At 63.1% G+C, this 19,415-nt stretch overlaps 1 protein-coding gene across 2 annotated transcripts; it reads left to right on the top strand.

Moving 5' to 3' along the window:
* The first annotated feature begins 439 nt into the window (after positions 1–439).
* On the top strand, positions 440–19,305 carry NR5A1 (nuclear receptor subfamily 5 group A member 1). Of its 2 annotated transcripts, none has more exons than XM_038164928.2 (7): positions 440–660; positions 2,929–3,044; positions 3,317–3,458; positions 6,662–7,299; positions 13,075–13,194; positions 13,622–13,769; positions 17,166–19,305. In XM_038164928.2, exons 2-7 carry the CDS (start codon positions 2,943–2,945, stop codon positions 17,411–17,413), a joined length of 1,398 nt encoding a protein of 465 aa, XP_038020856.2. In that variant the 5' UTR covers positions 440–660; positions 2,929–2,942; the 3' UTR covers positions 17,414–19,305. The 2 variants fall into 2 exon arrangements, with proteins under 2 accessions (XP_038020856.2, XP_038020855.2); XM_038164927.2 differs by having other exon boundaries at positions 2,926–3,044.
* The last annotated feature ends 110 nt before the right edge of the window (positions 19,306–19,415 follow it).

Here is a 19,415-nt window from a genome sequence, read left to right as displayed (position 1 = left end):
GCTGGGCTCCTTCAAGGTTCCAGGTTCCTTCAAGGGCTGGAGAGGCCTCGGCTGCTGGTCCCCGGTGCTGGGTTTGCTCGTCCCACAGATCCTGCTCCTCCCGAGGCGTCCTGCCCCGCAGCTTGACCTGGTGTGGCCGCCCCACGGCCCCCTCCCTCGCACCGTGGCCATAAATCAGCGTGGCCCCGGCGCGGGCGCAGGCGCTGGTGCGCTCGCCCCTGCCCACCCGTGCCCCCCGCCTCCCGCCGGAGTTCCTCTCTCCTGGTGCTTTATCTGCTGCAGAGGTCCCACTTATCTCCCCTGTCACTTTCTAATGCTAGTTTATGGGCAGCATTTTGTAGCTTAATTATGATGTTTTTCTGCATGGTCACGTGGCCACAGAAACCAATAAGGCAACTAAGTTGGTCCATCTCGGCTGAGCCTGGCCCCCGCGGGGAGGAGATTGGCTGGTGTCCTGCACCGGGCGCTGTGCGCGCAGCCAGAGCCCCGACACCTCCCCAGCGGACGCGGGCCCTATAAATCCCCCAGCCCACTCCGGAGGGGGCAGCGGGACCTGGCACCCGTGGAGGATCCTTGGGCTGGGGTTGCTCGCCCGAGGTGCGAGCGAAGATCTCCTGGCACCCCCACCCCGTGTGCAGCGGGGCACAGCGCCGTGTCGCGGTGAGTATTTGCCAGCGGGGACACCCGCGGCCACCCTGACCTGCCTGCCCCCTGCCCGCGCCCTGGTTCCTGGGGTCTCTCTGGCCTGGTGGAGGTTGGGGACGCTTGGCAAGGAAGCGGGAGCCGTGCGTGGGCCTTCGCTTCCCGTCCCATCCCCATGAGCGGACGTGGGGATGGAGGCACCAGCATCAGCTGGGCGTGGGGACACCCCGGGACACCCCGGGACACCCAGGGACACCCAGGGTCTCCTGGCCCTGCTTTGGGCCCCAAGGGCAGCAGAGCGAGGTCCCGCCATGGCCTCAGCCCTTTGGCCTTGGTGCTGCCCAGAAATGCCAGATCCAGCCGCGGGGCAAGGGGGTGGCGAGCGAAGGACTCCGAGGGGCTCTGAGAGTGCAAGGGGCGGCGAGTCAGGGGTTCCCGGCCACCCCAGCTCCGTCGCAGCCCCCTCAAGCACAGGCACCCCGCACCCCCAGCCCCTTCTGGGCTCCTCTCCCTGGTGGCAGCCGAAGCCCCGCGGCTCCTGGCAGCTCCCCTGGAGCTCACAGCGAGCGTGGGGGCTGCGGCCGGGGGGCTCTGCGGGCTGTAGGCGCACTCCTTCCCGGCCAAACCACCCCGCGCCGGGGGCTGCCTGCTGCTATTCTTAGCCTGGGCTCGGCTCCTGGTGGCTCTGGAGCGATCCTGTGCCGAGCCCGCTTCCTGTTTGCCGCACATCCCTGCCAGCGCCGCTTCCTCCCCGGGGCACCCACGGGCCACGACGGGCGTGCGGGATGAGCCGTACGGGGCGAGCTGCGGGGGACGAGCTGCGTGGAATGGGGTGTGCGGGGTGGGATGTGCGGGATGAGCCCAGCATCGGGGCCTGCGACCTCCCCGTGGCGCCCTTGGGTGTCAAAACACCTCAAATTGCAGCTCCATCCCCTGTGGGCCCTTCATGGTGCCGAGCTGGGCAGCCAGGAAGAGTCTCTTGATGAGAGCAGCCCAGCCCCAAGGGGATGGGTTGAGCTCCCGTGCCTGGCTCAGTGAGGGAGCCTCGAGCTCCCCGTGGCCGAGCACCCAGACTGGGGCATGTGCCCGGCCGGGCTGGGAGCAGGAGGCTCCTGCCTGGTGATGCAGTGCCAGGCCAGGCGCAGAGTCACCCTTTGCTGTGTTTTTGGGCTCCGTTTGGCCCTGGTTGCTGGCCAGGGGGAGCCCCGAACCGGGCTGCAGCCCTGTGCGCCTGGGCAAGGCCCACGGCTGGGAGCAGGACAGGCTGCGTGTGGCCATTTGTGGGTGCTGAGTTCTGAGCAGCAGCAGCAGCTCCTCCATCCCCGCCTGGAGGCAGCGCCCGTGCTGACTGGGGCAGCTCACCGAGCCCCCCGAGCAGCCCCTTCTCTGTTTGCCCCTCAGCTGGATGGGGCTGGGAGGCTGGAGATGGCCGCGAGCAGGAAACTTCCTCAGACAGAACCAAACCCAGCTGACGGCGGGGACGTGCACTGTGCTGGTGTATGGGGGAGTGTGCTGGTTTATTCAGCGAGCGTCCCTAAAAGTGAGGCAGGGAACAGAACGGCAGCAGCGAGCGCTGTCTGTCCGCCTGGGCCACGTCCCTGCCGCTACCGCTGCCGGTGGCCTGGGGAGGTGCCGGGGGTGCCGCACACCCAGAGCTCCTCACGCAGCTTTCCTGGGGCTCCTCCAGCAGCTGTGGGGGTGCCGGGCCCGCTCTGGCTGTCCTGGGGGGCCGGGGGCTGGGTGCTGGCTGCGGGCACCGCTCCAGATCCCACGTACAAAGCCGTGCAGGCCGGAGCAGGGGGTAGCGGGGGGTTTGTGTGTGCCGTGGGTGCTGCGGGGCCCGGGTGCTGCAGGCGGCTCTCAGCCCCTTGGTGCAGGGAGGTGGCCGCAGCCCCAGCCGGGGGCTCGGTTCCCATCTCCTCCTGCCCCGGGGCCGCCGCCGTCGGGGCCTCCGCAGCCGGGGGGCCGTGGCCGTGGCCGTGCCGGGCCGTGCCCGCAGCCCCTTGCCCCCGGGCTGCCAGGTCCCTCCTCCCCAGCCCGTCCCCAGCCGCCAGCCGCCCGCTCTCCCAGAGGAGGTTCCCCAGCCCCCGGGGGGCTGGCCGCTCGCCCGCACCAGCATGGAGCTGCTCTTCCAGGCGCTATAAAGGGCTCCGGCGCCGGCACCTGCCGCTCGCTCTCCGCCGCGCCGCGCTCCCGCTGCCGCTCCCGGCGCAGGGCTCGGGGCCGCCCGGTGCCCGTCCCCCCCCCGGCCCCGTCCCGCTGAGCCGCCGCCGTGTCCCGCAGCAGGGCCGCCGGCGGGGATGGACTATTCGTATGATGAGGACCTGGACGAGCTGTGTCCGGTCTGCGGGGACAAGGTCTCGGGGTACCACTACGGGCTGCTCACCTGCGAGAGCTGCAAGGTAGGAGCGGGCAGGGGGCTGCTGGGGGGGGGGGGGGCACGGCCGGGGCTGCAGAAGGGGGGCACGGCCGGTGCCGGGGCTGCGGGGTCCCCCCCGGGCCGCCCCTCGCCCGCTTTCGTTAGCGGCGCCTCGCCGGGCGGCGGCACGGGAGCGCGGCCGCGACGGGAGCCCCGGCGGCGGGCGGGGGGCTCGGGGCAGGGCGGGGGGCTCCGGGCGGGAGGCCGGGGGCTCGGGGCCGGTGCCCGCCGCATCACCGCCGCTGGCCGCCGCAGGGCTTCTTCAAGAGGACGGTGCAGAACAACAAGCACTACACCTGCACCGAGAGCCAGAACTGCAAGATCGACAAGACCCAGCGGAAGCGCTGCCCCTACTGCCGCTTCCAGAAGTGCCTCACCGTGGGGATGCGCCTGGAAGGTACAAACGGGACGGGACGGGACGGGACGGGACGGGTCGGGTCGGGACGGGTCGGGACGGGACGGAGCGGAGCGGAGCGGGGGGCTCCGTGCTCGGTGCTCGCCCTGCGCGCTCCCCCCGCGGCCGCCGCGCTGCCCCCGGCCGCCGCCGCGCCCCCCGGGCCGGTAATTGCCGGGGCTGCTCCGGTTCCGTTTTTCCTCCCCAAGTTAAACAAAAATTCGTTTTTTCACCTTGCCTTCTGCTTTTCGTTCCTTTGTTTTTGTTTTGTTTCTCCGGGGGTTTTGGCTGCCGCGGCTTCAACTTTCCAGGATTTTTTTTCTTTGCTGGCAGAACGGTTGGGAAATAGCAGAGGAATTATTGTTTTCCTTAATCGCATAATTCCAGAAGCTGAGACTTAAGGAAAACGTTAAATATTACGAGACTCACAGTAAAACTGCGTGAAACCCACCACAAATTATATTTTTCCTCTTGGTGACATTTCGTATAACAGATTTCTCAGCTGCCTGACTCTCGGGGAGTGCAATTACATCCCCCCCTGTTGTCACCTCGCTCGTGTCAGAGGAGCTGATCCTGACTGAGACGTTCGAGTCGGGCCCTGACATCCCCGCATCTTGTGTTGTGGTTTCTGCAGCGCTTAGCACAGCCCAGCAAAATACATCCAGGACACAGTTCGCTGGCAAGCGATTGCAAAGCAAAAGCAAACGCAAACGTGGAAAGGAAAACTCCTGCCGTTGTCAGCTCCCCCCAGCCCCTTCTTGCCTGAACCCGTTCACATTTTACGGCGGGTGGCTGGGGGCAGGCTGGGCTGACGCTTCTCACCTGGCCGAGCAGGGCTGCATGGCGCAGAGTTGAAGGCGAGGTGCGGGTTAATGGCGAAGCACTGCGCGTACTTGCAGGGAGCCGCTGGCTGCCCAGGGAGCGGGGCTGGAGCGCTGCTGGGGCGGAGGCGCGGGGCTGAGACACAACATCGGGCTGCAGAATCAGCCCCTGCAAACTCCCGGCGAGGTGCAGCTTCCAGCCCTGTCTCCAGACTGATCCCAGTTCCCTGCTTCTCCCCGGACTGGAGTTACTGGTGCCCTGAGCCTGCCGTGCGCGGGCCAGCGCCGCACCCATCAGCAGGGGTTTGGGAGTGGGGCAGGTGCCGGCTGTAAGGGACAGGCAGAGGCAGCTTTTGGGGGGGCAGATGCACTTTTGGTTTCCCATTTTTGGCTGTTTTTGTCTTGCTCACCATGGAGCTCATTTGGCCCCGTGTTTTGCCTGGCTAGCAGGGCAGCGGCCGGGCTATCGGCAGCCGTCTCGTTCCAAACAGCCTCTTTTTGTTTATTTCCTTGCCGTTAGCTGCAGCAGCTCGCTGGGGAGGGAGGCACCCAGAGGCAAATAGCATTCCTGTGGGACTCTTGTGTTAAAAACTGGAGCCTACATTGCCTTCGTTATTGCATTTTTTGGTCAGGGAAGCCAAGCTACACGGAGAATGCTTCAGCAACACAGGACAAAAGCAAGCCCCGAATGATTAATTTTGGAGACAAGCACGGTGGTGACACCGGCCCCCTCCCGGAGCCGCAGTGCAGCTTCTGGCTGGGGGAACCGCGGGGCAGGGGGCGCAGAGCTGCTGCGGGGATGGTGACGTGGCCAAGGGCCTGGGGCAGGGGGCAGGGGCTGGGGGCTTCCCCTTGCCCACCTCTCTCCCTGCTCTGGGCTCTCGGCTGTGAGATGGCCAGGGTGTGAATCCAGTGGGATTTAGAAACGGATGCAGTCCTGAAATGGAAAAGGGGAGTAGGAGGGGGTTGAAAGCCCCCTTCTGTCTTTGTGTTCTTGGTCCGAGATGGAAGGAGGTGACCAGTGTTTGCCTGGGGAAGGTTTTGGGCAGGGAGGATGCAGGTGGGCTTGGGATGTGCTCCCTGGGCTCCCTTTCTCAAAGGGCAGGGGAAATGCTGGTGGGGGAATAAACCCCAAAATATTTGGAGTGGGTAGGAGATGAAGGCTCTCGGTGCACCCTACAGTGTGGGGCTGGTGGCAGAGGCCAGGTGCCAGCTGGGGCTGTGCTGGGGTGTCCCCATGGGGAGCCCCGTGGGGGTGCTGGCAGCAGAGCCTGGAGGCAGGCACGGCCCGAGGCAGCTGCGTGCGGGGCAGGCTCCCACGAGCCGGGGAGCTGAGGCATCCCGGGTCGCGGAGGATGCCTGTGGCCGCGTGGCTCGAGATGCTGTTTCCATGAATAAAGAATGAGGGAGGAAGCACAGGGCGGCTCCCCGGGGAGCACATTCCTGCTCTCCCTGCGAACGCACTCCCGCCCTTCCAGCCTGCCCGGGGAGGGTCTGGGAGCTCTCCGGGGTCTGGCCACGCTTCCAGCATCCGCGGGGCACATGGCTGAAAGAGAGGCAGAGGTACCAGCGGCGACACAAAAGCAAGAACCGGCTGCTCTCAGCGAGGCTATGAGCCAGCTGAGGGGCTTTTCCCTTTCATGCTCGGCCGCGGGCTGTGCTCGCTGGCTCGCTCATCCCTGGTGCCTGCCGAGGCGTCCAGCTCGCGGCCTCCCGAGCGGGGCTGTGCGGGTGGGCTGGCGGCCGTGGGGCCAGGATGAGCTTGTGCTGCAGAGAAGCACCTGTGTGCTCGCACAGTGACACATTCTTGGGTTTCCTCGGGGTTCAGCAGGAATGTTTGCTTCACTGCAGGCCATCAGGATGACTCCAAGAGCGGGGCACTTGGGCTGAGCCCCCGGCTGTGGCTGGCCCCGGGCAGCCCAAGGGCACCTCACAGCCGTGCACAGGGCTCTGAGAGCCCTGGAAATGGGAGAGGGTTGCAGGAAGAGTGCAGCTTGGGTGCACACAAGCTGGAGTTTGTGCTGCCCCAGGCTCGGCAAAAACAAGGAAATCCTGGGGCTGGTCCAGGGTTGAGGGCTGTAAAAATGAAAGCAGGCGTCAAGCCCCCCCCTTGTCTGCCCAGGCTTCTGGGGCTCTGCTCTAAGCCCACACAGGGCACAACCTCCCCTACCCCTGTGCATTTCATAGCTCAAGCCAAGTATTTCTTCCTTCCTTGCAATTCCCAGAGGCTTTGAGGCACAGCAGACCCCAGCCCCGCAGCACAGCCCTGCCCGCAGCTCTCTGGGCAGCTGTCCCAGTGCCCCCCAGCCCCATTTGTCTGCCCCCCCTCGCGGTGCCCTCCCTCGGCGCGGGTTCACTGCAGCCTCTGCCACCTCTGCCCCACAGCCGTGCGTGCAGACCGGATGCGCGGAGGCAGGAACAAGTTTGGGCCCATGTACAAGCGGGACCGTGCCTTAAAGCAGCAGAAGAAAGCCCTGATCCGTGCCAACGGCTTCAAGCTGGAGACCGTGCCCCAGATCGTGTCTCCCGTGCAGAACGACTACAGCCTGTCCTCCACCATCCACAGCATCCACGCCATGTCCAAGACCCTGCCGCCCAACCCCGCCGCCCTGACGCCCGTCGACTACGAGCGCGGCCCCTACGGGACGCCCTCCCTGGGAATGACTGTGCCCAGCCACGTGCCGCTCGCTGGCTACCACTACCCCTCCTTCCCCAGCCGCACCATCAAGTCCGAGTACCCCGACCACTACACAAATGCGCACGAGCCCGTGCCCTACATGTACCCAGAGACCTACCCCAGCAGCTCCCCGCCCGACATCCCCGAGGTCATCCTGAAGCTGCTGCAGCTGGAGCCCGACGAGGCCCAGGTGAAGGCACGGATCCTGGCCTGCCTGCAGCAGGAGCAAGGCAAAGGCCGGCACGAGAAGCTCAGCACCTTCGGCCTCATGTGCAAGATGGCAGACCAGACCCTCTTCTCCATCGTGGAGTGGGCACGGAGCTGCATCTTCTTCAAGGAGCTGGAGGTAGGGGCCTGGGCGCTGGGAGGGAGGTGGCATGGGAATGCGGGCAGTGAGGGGAGCGGGGATAAGTGCCGGCAGGACGGGGTGCTGCAGCGGGCAGGATTGGGGCTGACGTGCTGGCAGCAGGGCAATGGCCATGACCACAAACCTGCCGGCACCGCGGGGCTCGCCATGCCCGGTGCGTCACAGCGGGGGCTGGTGCGGAGGCAATCGCCAGCAGAGTGAGTGCGGTGTCAGGCTCTAGGTATAATTGAAAAATGTAACGTTGAGGAATTATAGTTGAGACAATTCTCTCCTCCGCCTTTAGGAGGAAAATCAATGCTGTCAGGTGGGTGCCCGCGAGCAGCAGGGAGCCAGGGCCGGGCTGGGCTCAGGGCAGCTCCCCTGCACCGGCCTCAGCTGCCGGCAGCCGCACACTGGGGAGCATGGTGCTAAGATCCCAAAGTGCTGCAAAAATGGGAGAATATTTTGCCATGTTGGCACAGTGCTGCAAGCTGAGTCCCACAGCTGCTGGGAGAGGCAGGTGCCTTCCTGTGCATGCAGTGTGAGGCTGCACCACCCAGGGCTGGCCAAAATCAGCGCCCATCCCAGTGCCACAGGGACCATGCCCAGGACAGGGCCATGCTCCTTGCCATGCCCACCCCATGGGTACCACAGGGCAGAGCCTCTCTGCCCAAAATAGCCCCTGGCTATCCAAAACACTGTCAGGAAGTCGCATTGTGGGGCTGGGTCGGGCTTATTTCAATCATATCAGTGTCCAGCCTGGATTTTGGGAACAGGGCGGCTGTTGTTTTGCAGGAGATATTGTAAACAGTGTAAATTCAGCCATCAGCTGCATTGCCGCGTAGCCTTGTAACTCTATTGTCTGCCTGATCACACCACGAAAATAGGCTGCTTCCGTGTGAACGCACCTCCGCGGGCACTCCTCCTCCTCCTCCTGCAGGGCTTGGGATGGTGCCACGAGGCCTCACCTGGCCGGGGCCACCGGTGCCCTGAGCACATCCCGGTGGTGCCTGGGGATGGAGCTGAGCGGATCCCCCCGGGCACATCCCCCTGAGCTGCCCCATCCCTGGGGTGGGAGCGGGCTGGGGGCACCAGCGGGTGCACGCTGCAGCCAGCACCATGCTGCACAGCACCAGGTGTCCCCCGGTGGTTTTTGGAGGCTGTGGGACGGGGCAGCAGCTCCGCAGTGCCTGGAACCTCTCCCTCTCCTGCCCGGCGCATAAAAGCGCGCGGTAAATGAACTCCTGCTAGTGCAGAGTTTATGGCTTTGCCCTAAAGCCCACTAGCACAGCGTAAAACCGCGGCCTCGGGGATCGATGGCCGTAACGCAGGCAGTCCCCGCGGCACGGCCGGAGCTCCTTGGAGCAGGGACACCGCAGCCCCCAGGGACCCAGGAACGGCCACGTGCACGCGGCCCCCAGCCAGGAGGGTTCCTGGGGGGGCCAGGCTGGGAGGGCGATGCACCGGCATCGCTCCAGGATGATGCTGAGCAGGGAGCGAGTACAGGTCACCTTTCTGTGTTCCCCATGTGCCGTGTTCCTCCTTCCCCGAGCACTCCTAGCTGCCGGGGGTGCTGGGGCCACTGCGTTTTGCAGCCAGACGGCTTCTCCAGGCCTGGAGGGGGCAAACCCTCGGGGGTGCTGGGGTGATGCTTTGCTCCCTGCCTGGGGGAGCAGGAGCAGGTCCCCCTGGAGCCAGCAGGTCCCGTTCCCATTCTTGTTCCCACACCAAAAGCCCAGTGAGGGACCCAGCACACCGGGCAGACCGGACCCTTTGCCTTCTCCTCCCAGCTGGATGCTGGGGCCAGGGCTGGGGCCGTGGGGAGAGCCCCCCCGGCTCCTCCGCTGCGCCCTGGGAAGGACACGGGGGGAGAGGGGCGAACGGCCCCTTGACATCAGCTCGCGCGCCACGTCCGCCCGCAGGCGCGGGGCAGCCAGATTGAAAACAGATTTAACTTCCCAGATATATCGTTTCATTTAAGGGCCAGTAATTCTGTCAGTCTGCCACTGACAAACGAGGGTCCCCATGCCAATCCGCCGCGAGACTGATGTCGCCGCGTTCATCTTGTGTCACCAGGCGGAGAATTACGGACTGCGCTGGCCTTCGGAGCCAAGACTAATAATGCCGCGCGGCAGAGGGGGATTTGGGGGCCCGCTTGTTTATCGAGGGCCGGCCGCGGAGCCGCGGCGCGAGGCCGCGCGGGCGGAGGTGGAAGAGGTCAGCGCTGACGCCCATAAATACGAACTTTAACTGAGTCTAGATGAGATGTGTCAGGACTGAGGGAAGATTTGCAGCAGCTCTTCAGGAAGAAAAATATGGGCCGGGGGTGAAATATATTTTGTTGGGTCACGAGTCTCAGGCAACTTTGTCCTTTCAGATGTAATTTTTTATATATATATGGAGAGAGAGAGGGATGTGAGTGCACACGCACACTTGCACACTCACATTGTGTCTGCTCGAGGTTCCTTTTATACACAAATATCCTGCACAGTCTGGTCTAGATAGGTGATATTGCTACGCGTATCTATAAATATCATGCACACAGGGGTGCGATGACCTTTAGATTGGGATGAGCAGCCAGGAATGTTAAACAAATTGCCGTGGTTTCAGCCCGAGGCTGCTCAGAGCCCTGGCGGCTGGGCACGCGGGCTCGCTGCGAGGGGTGCGCACAGCCGGGGGCCAGGGGACACCGATCCCCCACAGCCCTTCCTCGCTGCCCCCCACCCGTGGGTGAACACCAGCCTGGGGGAAACGCCGCTCCAAGGGGCTTCTGCGCTGCGCTGTCCTCGGGGCTGGTTTCCCTCGCTCCTAGGAGCGATCTCGCAGCCACCACGGGGCCATTTGCAGTCGGCTGCTCCTCTGCCTGCAGCACGCATGGGTCATCTTGACCCCCATCTCCTGGCCAACAGCCAGCGCGTTTTTGGCAGATTTAAAATCTCCTTCTGGTCGTGGATGCTGCAGCAATGTTTAGCATCCTCTGCACTGGGGTAAATGTGACTGCTTCCCGTGGCTGCTGCTCCTGCAGCGTGCCGATGCCGAGGGCTGCTGCTGGCACGGGCAAAGGGCACAGCCCAGGGCCACAGCGCGTGCTCTGCCTGCAGGGAGGTGTCAGCCCAGCCCTGCTGCACGGGGCTTGGTGGTTGTTTTTTTTTTTTTTTTTTTTTATTTTTTATGCTTTAAGCTGCCCATGGCAGTGGTATCTGGGCAGGGGGAAGGGGGCCTGCATCTGACCATTAACACCTTACACTTGTGTGGGGTTTTGATTGCCGGCCCCCAGCAGACGGTTAATCCACTTTCGCACTTCCCAGCAGCCGAGGTGACAGGTCCTGCTCGCACCCAGTAATTGCCCGGGCTGCAGCTCGGGGTGCTGGTGCTCACCGTGTGCCCACGCTGGGACGGAGCCACAGGGGCCAGCCCCACACCAGGATTTGGGCAAAGTCCCTTAGGGCAGCGCTGGGGTGCGGTTGGGTTGGGAGGCATCCAAGCACCCCTCAGGCCCATGGTGTGCTGCAGGCAGTGCTGGGTGGGTGTGCTGGAGCCGCTGAGCACCTTGGAGCAAGGTGAGGCTGGTGGTGCTCACTGGGGTCACTCACGGTGCTGCAGGGATGCCTGAGTGTGGGCAGGGGTACCAGGGGGACGCCCTGTGCCAACACACGCAGCAGCACGGGGATTTAGCTGCTGGGGGAAATGCCTGCCCCCTCCCTGGATCTTTACAGCCCAGCCCCACTTATTGTAGGGAAATGGATTTTTGTGTCGGTTGCGGGTGTGCCTTCCTCAGAAAGGCCTTTTCCACGGCTGTGGTGGCAGGTGAGTGCTCGCCCCACACGGGGAGCGTTTCACTGCCACGTTTTGTGAATGGGTTAAATGCTTTCTTTAAAAAAAAGGAAAAAAAAAAAGAAAATAAAAAAAAGCCTCTTAAAGACAGCTTGCATCAGGTCCTTGATAAAGCACTCCGTTGAAAAGCCTTGACATTAAAAGAGGAAGATCCTTTGCTTAACTTTTAAAGGCGAGTGTGCGTGTGTGCCGCCTCGCCGGGAGGACCGATGGGCGCCGAAGGGCCGTCCATTAGGAGCCCCCTCCTCTGCACAGCACCGGCTGCAGTGGGGACACAGGGAGGCTGCCCCATGGTGGGAGCAGGGTGCAGGGATGTCCCCGAACACCCCGTGCAGCACTGGAGCCCATGGAGCCTCTGCTGGGCTCCCACCATGTCCCCATGGAGCCCCCAGGAAGGCCACACACGGCACGCTGGGGCAGGCAGTGGGCACTGCGGGGCGAGGTGTGCCGTGGGTGGCGTGGAGGTGACACTGAAAGTGCCTGCGGAGCTTGGGAGAAGCCAGCGGGTCTTGTTACGGGAAGAAACGGGGGTTTCGGGACTGTTTGAATGTTTCCTTTTGGAAAAGATGAGTTTCTTTAGAGCATTTTTTAGAGCAAAGCCCTCAGCCTGTCCCTCCTGGAGCTCGTCCCGGTGAGGAATGAGGCACAGGAAGGAGGTTCCAAAACAAGGCCAGGAGACGAGCGGGGGGCTCAGCGCTGGCCGGGTGCTGCCGGCTGGGAGCGTGCGGCCGTGCGGGGAGCCTGGCTCCCTGCGCTGCTCACCAGCCGCCGGCCTTGGGGCCAGAGGTCGTTCCGAATGCAGAAAACCTCCATTTTGTTTTGACGCAGAATGAGCTTTTCCCCAGTTCTTTGTTCAGCAGCTGAGCAGAAGCCCCGTGTCCTGCAGGGCTCTGGTCTGTGGGGCTCGGGCTGGGTGCAGTGGCTGGGGCAGCCCTGCTGCTGCGGGCACTTGGCACCGCCGGGCACCTCCCTCCCCAGTGCCACCCGGGGCCAACCACCACCACAGCTCCCAAATACGCCCAGGCAGCCTGTGGGGGGTGCCGGGCTCAGGAACCATAAAGCTCTTTCTCATCCGACTTCCATTCCTTTTGCAATCTACCGACCCTGGTTTATTGCAGCCTCTTCAGCCAAAGGATGGTATTATCCAGCTCCATGATGCTGCATCTGTCTTCCTTCTATTAAAAGCAGCGAGCACAATGGCCCTGCAGAGCTCTTCTGGTGGCGCTGAATTTGCTGGGAGGGAAGTATTGATGATAAACCCCGCGCCGGTGGGGACGGCGGCTTTGGGGCTGCCTCCTCCCCGCTGCCGGGGCTGGGACAGCAGAGGAGCGGGCAGGGTGTGAGTGCTGGGAGGCACCAGGGGTAAAGCGCTGGAGGACGGGCGCTGTGCTCTGCAGCTGTACGGTGACCAGGGACGGGCAGCAGACACAGGGCCTTTGTGCAAGAGCAGCGTCGCACTCCCCCGTCAGGGTGCCGGGCGAGGGGATGCGGCCAGTGGTCATTTTGTTAAAGATTTGTGCTCGGCTTCGGCAGGATTCCTGCTGATAAGGGGCAGCCAGCCCCGCTCCTCTGCTCCCTTCCCCTGCCCTCCTCCGGCCCCGCTCCCCCTCTGTGGGGTCCCGCTGCAGCTCCCCGGGATGGCCGTGGGTCTGCACTGCCCTGCGTGGGACACCAGGCGGGGATTAAAAAAATGTGGGTTTTTTTTTTGGCAGACAGTGATAGTGGGGGCAAAGTCCCGGACCCCAGGAGCAGAGGGGCTCCCTGTGGAGGTGGCAATGCCCCTGCAGCCACAACCCTTCACCAGCACAGCCCGGCTGCCGCCGGCAGGCAAAGCTGGCCATGGAGAGGAGCTGGGGTGGGAATGGCCCCGTGGGTCCGTCCCCTGTGGGCCACATCCACGTGCGCGGGGGCATCAGCGGCGCGGCTCTGCCTGTGTTGCAGGTGGGCGACCAGATGAAGCTGCTGCAGAACTGCTGGAGCGAGCTGCTGGTGTTCGACCACGTCTACCGGCAGCTGCAGCACGGCAAGGAGCACAGCGTGCTGCTGGTCACTGGCCAGGAGGTGAGTGTGGGACTGCCCCCGGGGCTGCGGGGCCAGCGAGATTTTGGTCTCACTTCGGGCCGCGCTCCTCGTGGCACAGGGTGTCCAGTTTGTTTGTGCTGCGGGCTGGTTGTGCAGAAGATGATGTTTTTGCTGCACTCTGCAGAGAGACCTGAGCCTTCTGCCCGGCCTCGGGGCATGGCCCCATCCCACTGCCCTGTGGGCTCCTGAGTCTGCAGCAAAATCCCCAGCCGGGGGTTTATTCACAGAGCACTCGGCAAGGCGCAGCTCTGCGGGGGGCCCGGTTCTGAGCAGCAGCGGAGCAGAGGGGAACCCATGGCACCACCACAGTTCACTGCTTCTCCCCTGCTTTTGGCTGGAGCCGTGGGCTGGGGAGAGCTGGGGGGGGGCGCGGGGTGCTGCAGCTGATGCTCGCCCCCTCCTGCAGGTGGACCTGTCGACGGTGACGGCGCAGGCGGGCTCCATCCTGCACTCCCTGGTGCTGCGGGCGCAGGAGCTGGTCCTGCACCTGCACTCCCTCCAGGTGGACCGGCAGGAGTTCGTCTGCCTCAAGTTCCTGATCCTCTTCAGCCTCGGTGAGCAGGGCACGGGCAGGGATCCACCACGGGGCACAGGGCTGTGGGTCGGAGCACCGCGAGGCTGCCCCAGGCGTTACGGGAGGCGGTGGGAGCGGCTGGGCTGGCTGCGGGAGGGCTGGGGACTGAGGGGCTCTTGGCGAGGCACCGGGAGCAAGGGCTGACGCCTTTCAGCTGCCCTGCCTTGTGCAAGAGGCCTCTGCGGTTCCTCGGGCTGTTTCTGCTTTGCTCTGGCTGCGGAGGCCGTTGCAGCGCCAGGTGCCCGCAGGCAGAGCCTGTTTTGGTCGCCCACCCGCTGCACCCGGTGGGGAAACAAGCGGCTGATACGGCCCTGCAAAACAGGCGTGTTGACAGAGGCGGCCGCGGGGACGGCCCCTATCTCCCCCGGGATTTGCGTCAGAGGGCCCCGGCCAGGGGCTGCACGTTTCTCCTGATTAGGCGCTGCCTCGGAGCCTGCGGTCGGCCGACGCGGCGGGTTCACACGGTCCCTCCTCACCCAGACAAAATACGCGGGAGCCCTGAGAGCCCTCCCTGTCCCTGGGGCTCTGCCCCAGCCCCGGCCCCGGGAGCATCCCCCATCCGCCACAGCCATCGCGGGCATGCACTGCCTTTGGCATTTTCCCACAGGTTTCACCCCAAGGAGGGCAGGTTATGGGGTCCGGAGCCACCTCCAACCCAGCCGCCTTTGTTACCGGTGCTGACAGCGTCCCCTCGGCCCCGTCCCGGCAGCAGTTCTCACCCCCCGGTGTGAGGACGGTGGCAGGGCCAGCGAGGGGCTCAGCTGGCTGCCGTGCTCCCGGCTCGCACCTCTGCTGCTGCAGCCCCTCGGCTTCACACCCCGCTGCTGCCACCGCTAATTGTGCCTGCATCCGGGCCCTGGGGCTGAGCTGGGGCCGTGAGCCCAGCCTGGGGCATCTCCGTCCCCATCCCCAACCAAATCCAGCAGCGGGTCCCTCGCTGTGGGATCCCGGCACCTCGGGCAGGGTGGGTGTCTCGGGGCCTGGAGCCACACGGCTCTTCCCTCCTGCAGCTGCGGCATCTCCTCCCTGGGCTTTCTTTTTCTTTAGAGCTGTTTTGAAATCCAGAGAAATTAGATATGGGGTTTGCTGTTCAAACAGTGATAAAGTGTGGCACAAACAGTGCCCGGGCTGGGAAATGAAGAAGCTGGTGGGGCTCACACCCCAGCCGCTGCCCCGCAGGATCTGCAGAGGTCAGGTTGGTCCCCACCGCACTGCCCTGTCCCCCATCTCTGTCCCGGTCCCCCATCCCCGTCCCTGTCCCCACCACATGTCACGGTGAGCAGGGGCAGTGTCCTCCCGGGCACATGGTGAACGCCTGTGCCCGTGGAAGTTGTGCTGAGCACGGTGTGGGATTCCTCGTCCCTGGAGCAGCGGCTTCCAGGGAAGGCATGGAATAAAATAGCCGTGTTTTCCCAGACATCATGTTGCCCCAAATCCAACTTTTTCTCTCCATATTGCAGAGCTCACTTGGAGTAATTTGCCCTTCGCAGGCTCAGCTGTAGAGGATGGGATTGTGTATTATGTGCAGGATGTAATTGCCTTTAACAAGAGAATTTCCACATTTACCACTCTGGCATAGCACAATCAAAGCCAAGCCCTGCTCACAAGAGCTGCCATTTGAGTTCTAAATAGATTTCTCTCCTGAGCAGGTAAAGAGATTTAATTAAAATTAGGGCTTCTCAAAATAGCAATATTTATGAGGACGGCACAGGTTAGCTTTGTTCTACAGAAGGGCTTAATAGAGCCTTAATGGATTGACCTATCATTCGATTTCATGACTTACATTCATGAAGCAGCTACTCTTGGGGAGGGGAGGAAGAGAGGCTTTTATAGCCCACATTCCCTTAAGCGTTTGCAATTTATCAGCAGCTTCTCCCAAACAAAAGGAGCTGTGAATAGGAAGAACACTTGAGGGCATAGAAATAATCCCAGGCATATCTGTATGTGTGATGGGAGGCTTTGTCACAGGACAGTCTTTGCAACTGCTGCAGTGTCGCTAAATGAAGTGAGTCAATGTTATTTGGACAACATTCTTTATTCCTTGCAGGAATGAAAAGATTATTCAAATATTCAATTAAACAGTGAATAGGGTCTTTCAGAGAACCAGGTGAGTTCATCGAGTAGAACTAGCTATTGTTGAGCCAACTCAGGGGATAGATTTGACATTTATCAATATAACTTCTTTTTTTTTTTTTTTTAATGACTCGCACAATAACCTTATGCAGATAAAGAGATTTCATAACAACAACCCCGGGTAGAAGGGAGAGGGCCACAATAGGAGCAAATGTGCCGCAGGAGTGAAAAGGGAAGGGTGATCTGATAAAGTGTGCCTTGGCACAACCCGTGGCACTCGTGCCTGCACCATGCAGTGCCCGCCTGGCCACACAGCCCGGCCCATGCAGGGCTGGAGGCTGCGTCCCCCGGGACCCCCGGCAGTGCCTCCGCTCCCTGCCGTGCCTGTGCCAGGGCTCAGCCCCCTCACCACCAGCACCACGCGTTGCCCCCCTGAACGCTGCCCAGCCCCTTGGCCATGGCCACAGCCCATTCAGCCCACAAGCCAAGTTTGCCTCCCTTCTTTTTTTGGGGAAAAAGCCTGAACTAGACCCCAAACCTGCCACCGCCTTGGTTGAAGCCCCTGCCCAGATCCAGGAGCTCCACACAGCCGTGCCTGAGCTGCAGACCCCGAGCTGAGCCTGGTGCCAGGAGCTCGTGGTGCCGTTGCCCACGCAGCCGTGGCGGCACAGTAAAGCTGCTAAATCCCAGCGCCCCAAGTGCTCCCAGCGCCGATGTCTGCAGCAAGGTCTCCCAGAGGCGGGTGCTGCGATATGATCCGTGTTTGGCTGTGGCCAGCTGATGGGGAGCAGCACAGTGCCTAAAGCCATTAGACCTGCTGATGCAGCACCACGGCACGCAGCTTGACACCCAGCGCCTTGCACACTGAGCAGCAGCAGTGAACCGAGCACCCACGCTGTGGCTGCAGAGGGAGGGCAGGCCTGCAGTGGTCACCCCGGGTGCCCAAAGTGGAGAACCCCTGGCCCACAAGCTGGGCTTGTCCCTGGAGCTGCCCCTGGCCCTGGCTTTGGCTGTGGTGTGGAGGTGGAGGAGCGGCTTGGGTGGAGCAGTGGCCTCTGGGCCACCCAAAGGTGGGGTCCTGCGGATAGGGCACAGGTCTGCAGCAGCAGGGACACCCATGAGGTGGGCAGGGATGGGGGCTGATGGCAGCCCAGCAGGACCCCTCGTGCCATGCGCTGGCACTGGGCGCAGTGACTGCAGGAGCCTGGGTCCCACAGGGACAGATCCCTCCCAGTGCATCCAGTACGGAGTGGGGCAGGTGCCTGTGTTTGGCACCATTGCAGCACCCCTCCATCTCTTGCAGACGTGAAGTACCTGGAGAACCACACGCTGGCTAAGGACGCTCAGGAGAAGGCCAATGCGGCGCTGCTGGAGTACACCGTCTGCCACTACCCCCACTCCACGGACAAGTTTCGCCAGCTGCTGCTGCGGCTGGCAGAGGTCCGGGCGCTGAGCATGCAGGCGGAGGAGTACCTGTACCACAAGCACCTGAGCGGGGAGGTGCCCTGCAACAACCTCCTCATCGAGATGCTGCACGCCAAGCGGACTTGAGCGCGGCCCCGCGCACGGACCCGGCAGAGCCCCGGCGCTGATGGCAGCAGCACGGGGCAGGAGGTGCACCCCGTGCTTCTCAGTGATGCTATTTAACCCGTACTATTGGAAAGGTCCCAGATGATTTATTTTAATACACAGTAAGGACTGTTAATGGCTGTGGGGCCGTGGGCTCAGCCACTGGACTGCCCCATCGGCAGCGTGGCCCCGCAGCTCCTCTGCACACCCGGTGCCCAGCACGCCGCCTGCCAGACCCGGCTCTGTGGGGTGAGGAAGGGTAAAGCCCGGCTTTTCTCCTATTTATGCTCCTCTCCTGCTGTCCTTATGCACCATCTCCTTGCTGCCCTCCCTGCCCCCAGCCCCCAGTCTCAGGACCCCTCATGCACAGGGCAGGGGAAGAAGCGAGCTGACCCCCTGCGGGCGGTGGTTTCGCAGGGCTCACGGTGTGCCCAGACACTGGAGCGGTGGCAGAGGATTTCTGCAGGAGCAAACAGAGCCCCGGAGCTCCCGCAGTGTCGCTGCCTGCTGGGTGCCGAGCAGCACAGGAGGGGCCAGGCACTGCCGAGCCCTCAGCCAGGTTTTTCTCAGCGCCTGCTGGTGCGGGGGCAGCAGCCGTGGCTTTGCAGCCCTCAGCAGCTGCAGTGCACCCTGTGCCCAAGGTCAGCTCGTGTCTGGGGTGGCAAAGCTTGGTGCAGAGGCTCCAGAAGAGTCAGTGCTGGGAGCAGGGGCCCGTCCCTGGGATTTGAAGCTGCTGCTGCTGCAACACCCCCTGCAGCAGGACAGGAGTGGACACAGGGCTGAGAGCTCTGTCCCAGGAGCATTGCGGGTCCCTGTGCCAAGGCAGTACCAGCACTGAAGTTCCCTCCAGCCACCAGCTGTGCCCTCGTTTTGCCAGAGGAGCAGCCAAGGGACATGACGAGGCCAGGGGTGGGCTCTGTCCCCTCCCTGCCCGCAGGTGATGCTGGTGGAGGTGGCACAGTGGCTGGGCAGGAGGGACGTGCAGCTCAGGCCCGTGCCGCGGCACCGGGCAGCCGCAGCAGCACGTGGCAGCACGTGCCCAGGGCCTGGGGTGCAGCAGCACCCCCTGCACCCACCTCCAAAACACCGGAGCGAGGAGTTGTAAGAACAGCCCCGTGGTTCACAGGGGCCAAGCCGGGCCTCCAGGGCCCCGTCCTGCCACCCCGGTGGAGCCCTCCCTGCCCAGCCCCTCCAGCACGGCCTCATCCCAGGGTGGCAGCAAGCACAGTGCCAACACAGAGAGAGGTGGGCCGGGGGCTCGCAGGCACCACGGGGCAGCGCTGGGGGCTCCAGCTGCTCTCTGCTGCTGCTTCTCCAGCTCAGCCTCCACCCACCCCACGCCTCCTCCTCGGCCGGGTGCCCAACGCACGGCCCCCCCCTGCCAGCTCCACCGCGGCTCCCTCGGTGCGGCTGGCGGGGGTTCGGGTGTCTCCCCGCTGCGGGTGGGTGTCCTTGCTCGGAGGGGGCTCTGCGCGGAGCTGGTGCCTCGAGGAGCTCTCAGGCTGCAGGCGAGCGCTGCTGCAGACCGCTGCACCCAGAGCCGCTCATCCACGGAAGCTTGTTAGATGCAGAAGAGCATGTTTGTTTCTGCTTTCCGACGTTTGTGCATTCTCCTCCTGAAGTCTGTGGTTCGGTTTCACCTTCTTCTTTTTGTGAACTTAAAGAACTGGAGAAAATGGTTTCGGAGGTAAAAGATGTTTTATTTTCAGAAAATTTAAAGTGTCCTTAAGTGTCTCTCTCTTTCTCACATCCTTTCTTCTCTCTCATCCCTCTCCTTCTTCACTCCCCACCTTTCCTTCCCAGGCAGGAGGTTATTAACTTCCTTGTCAGGAGCAAACCACTGTAATAAATTTTGCAGTTCATTTAAAAAGGCAGACTTTGTCTTTTTTGGCTGTGTTTCTAATGGTCCTTTCTGGTGCCACCTGCTCCTGGTACCAGGGCAGGGCTCAGCCCCGGTATCTCCATCCCTCAGCTCCCCCAGGGC

Source organism: Anas platyrhynchos, chromosome 18 (assembly GCF_047663525.1).
Source record: "Anas platyrhynchos isolate ZD024472 breed Pekin duck chromosome 18, IASCAAS_PekinDuck_T2T, whole genome shotgun sequence".
Classification (NCBI taxonomy): Eukaryota; Metazoa; Chordata; class Aves; order Anseriformes; family Anatidae; genus Anas; species Anas platyrhynchos.
Note: the sequence above shows the minus strand (reverse complement) of the source record. Positions and strands in the feature narration are given on the sequence as shown.

Excerpts from the sequence above, each read along its gene's own strand:
- NR5A1 (XM_038164928.2), top strand. The coding sequence starts at position 2,943 with ATGGACTATTCGTATGATGAGGACCTGGACGAGCTGTGTCCGGTCTGC. Across the intron at positions 3,459-6,661 it reads CGTGGGGATGCGCCTGGAAG|CCGTGCGTGCAGACCGGATG; the intron begins GTACAAACGGGA and ends TCTGCCCCACAG. Across the intron at positions 13,195-13,621 it reads TGCTGGTCACTGGCCAGGAG|GTGGACCTGTCGACGGTGAC; the intron begins GTGAGTGTGGGA and ends CCCCTCCTGCAG.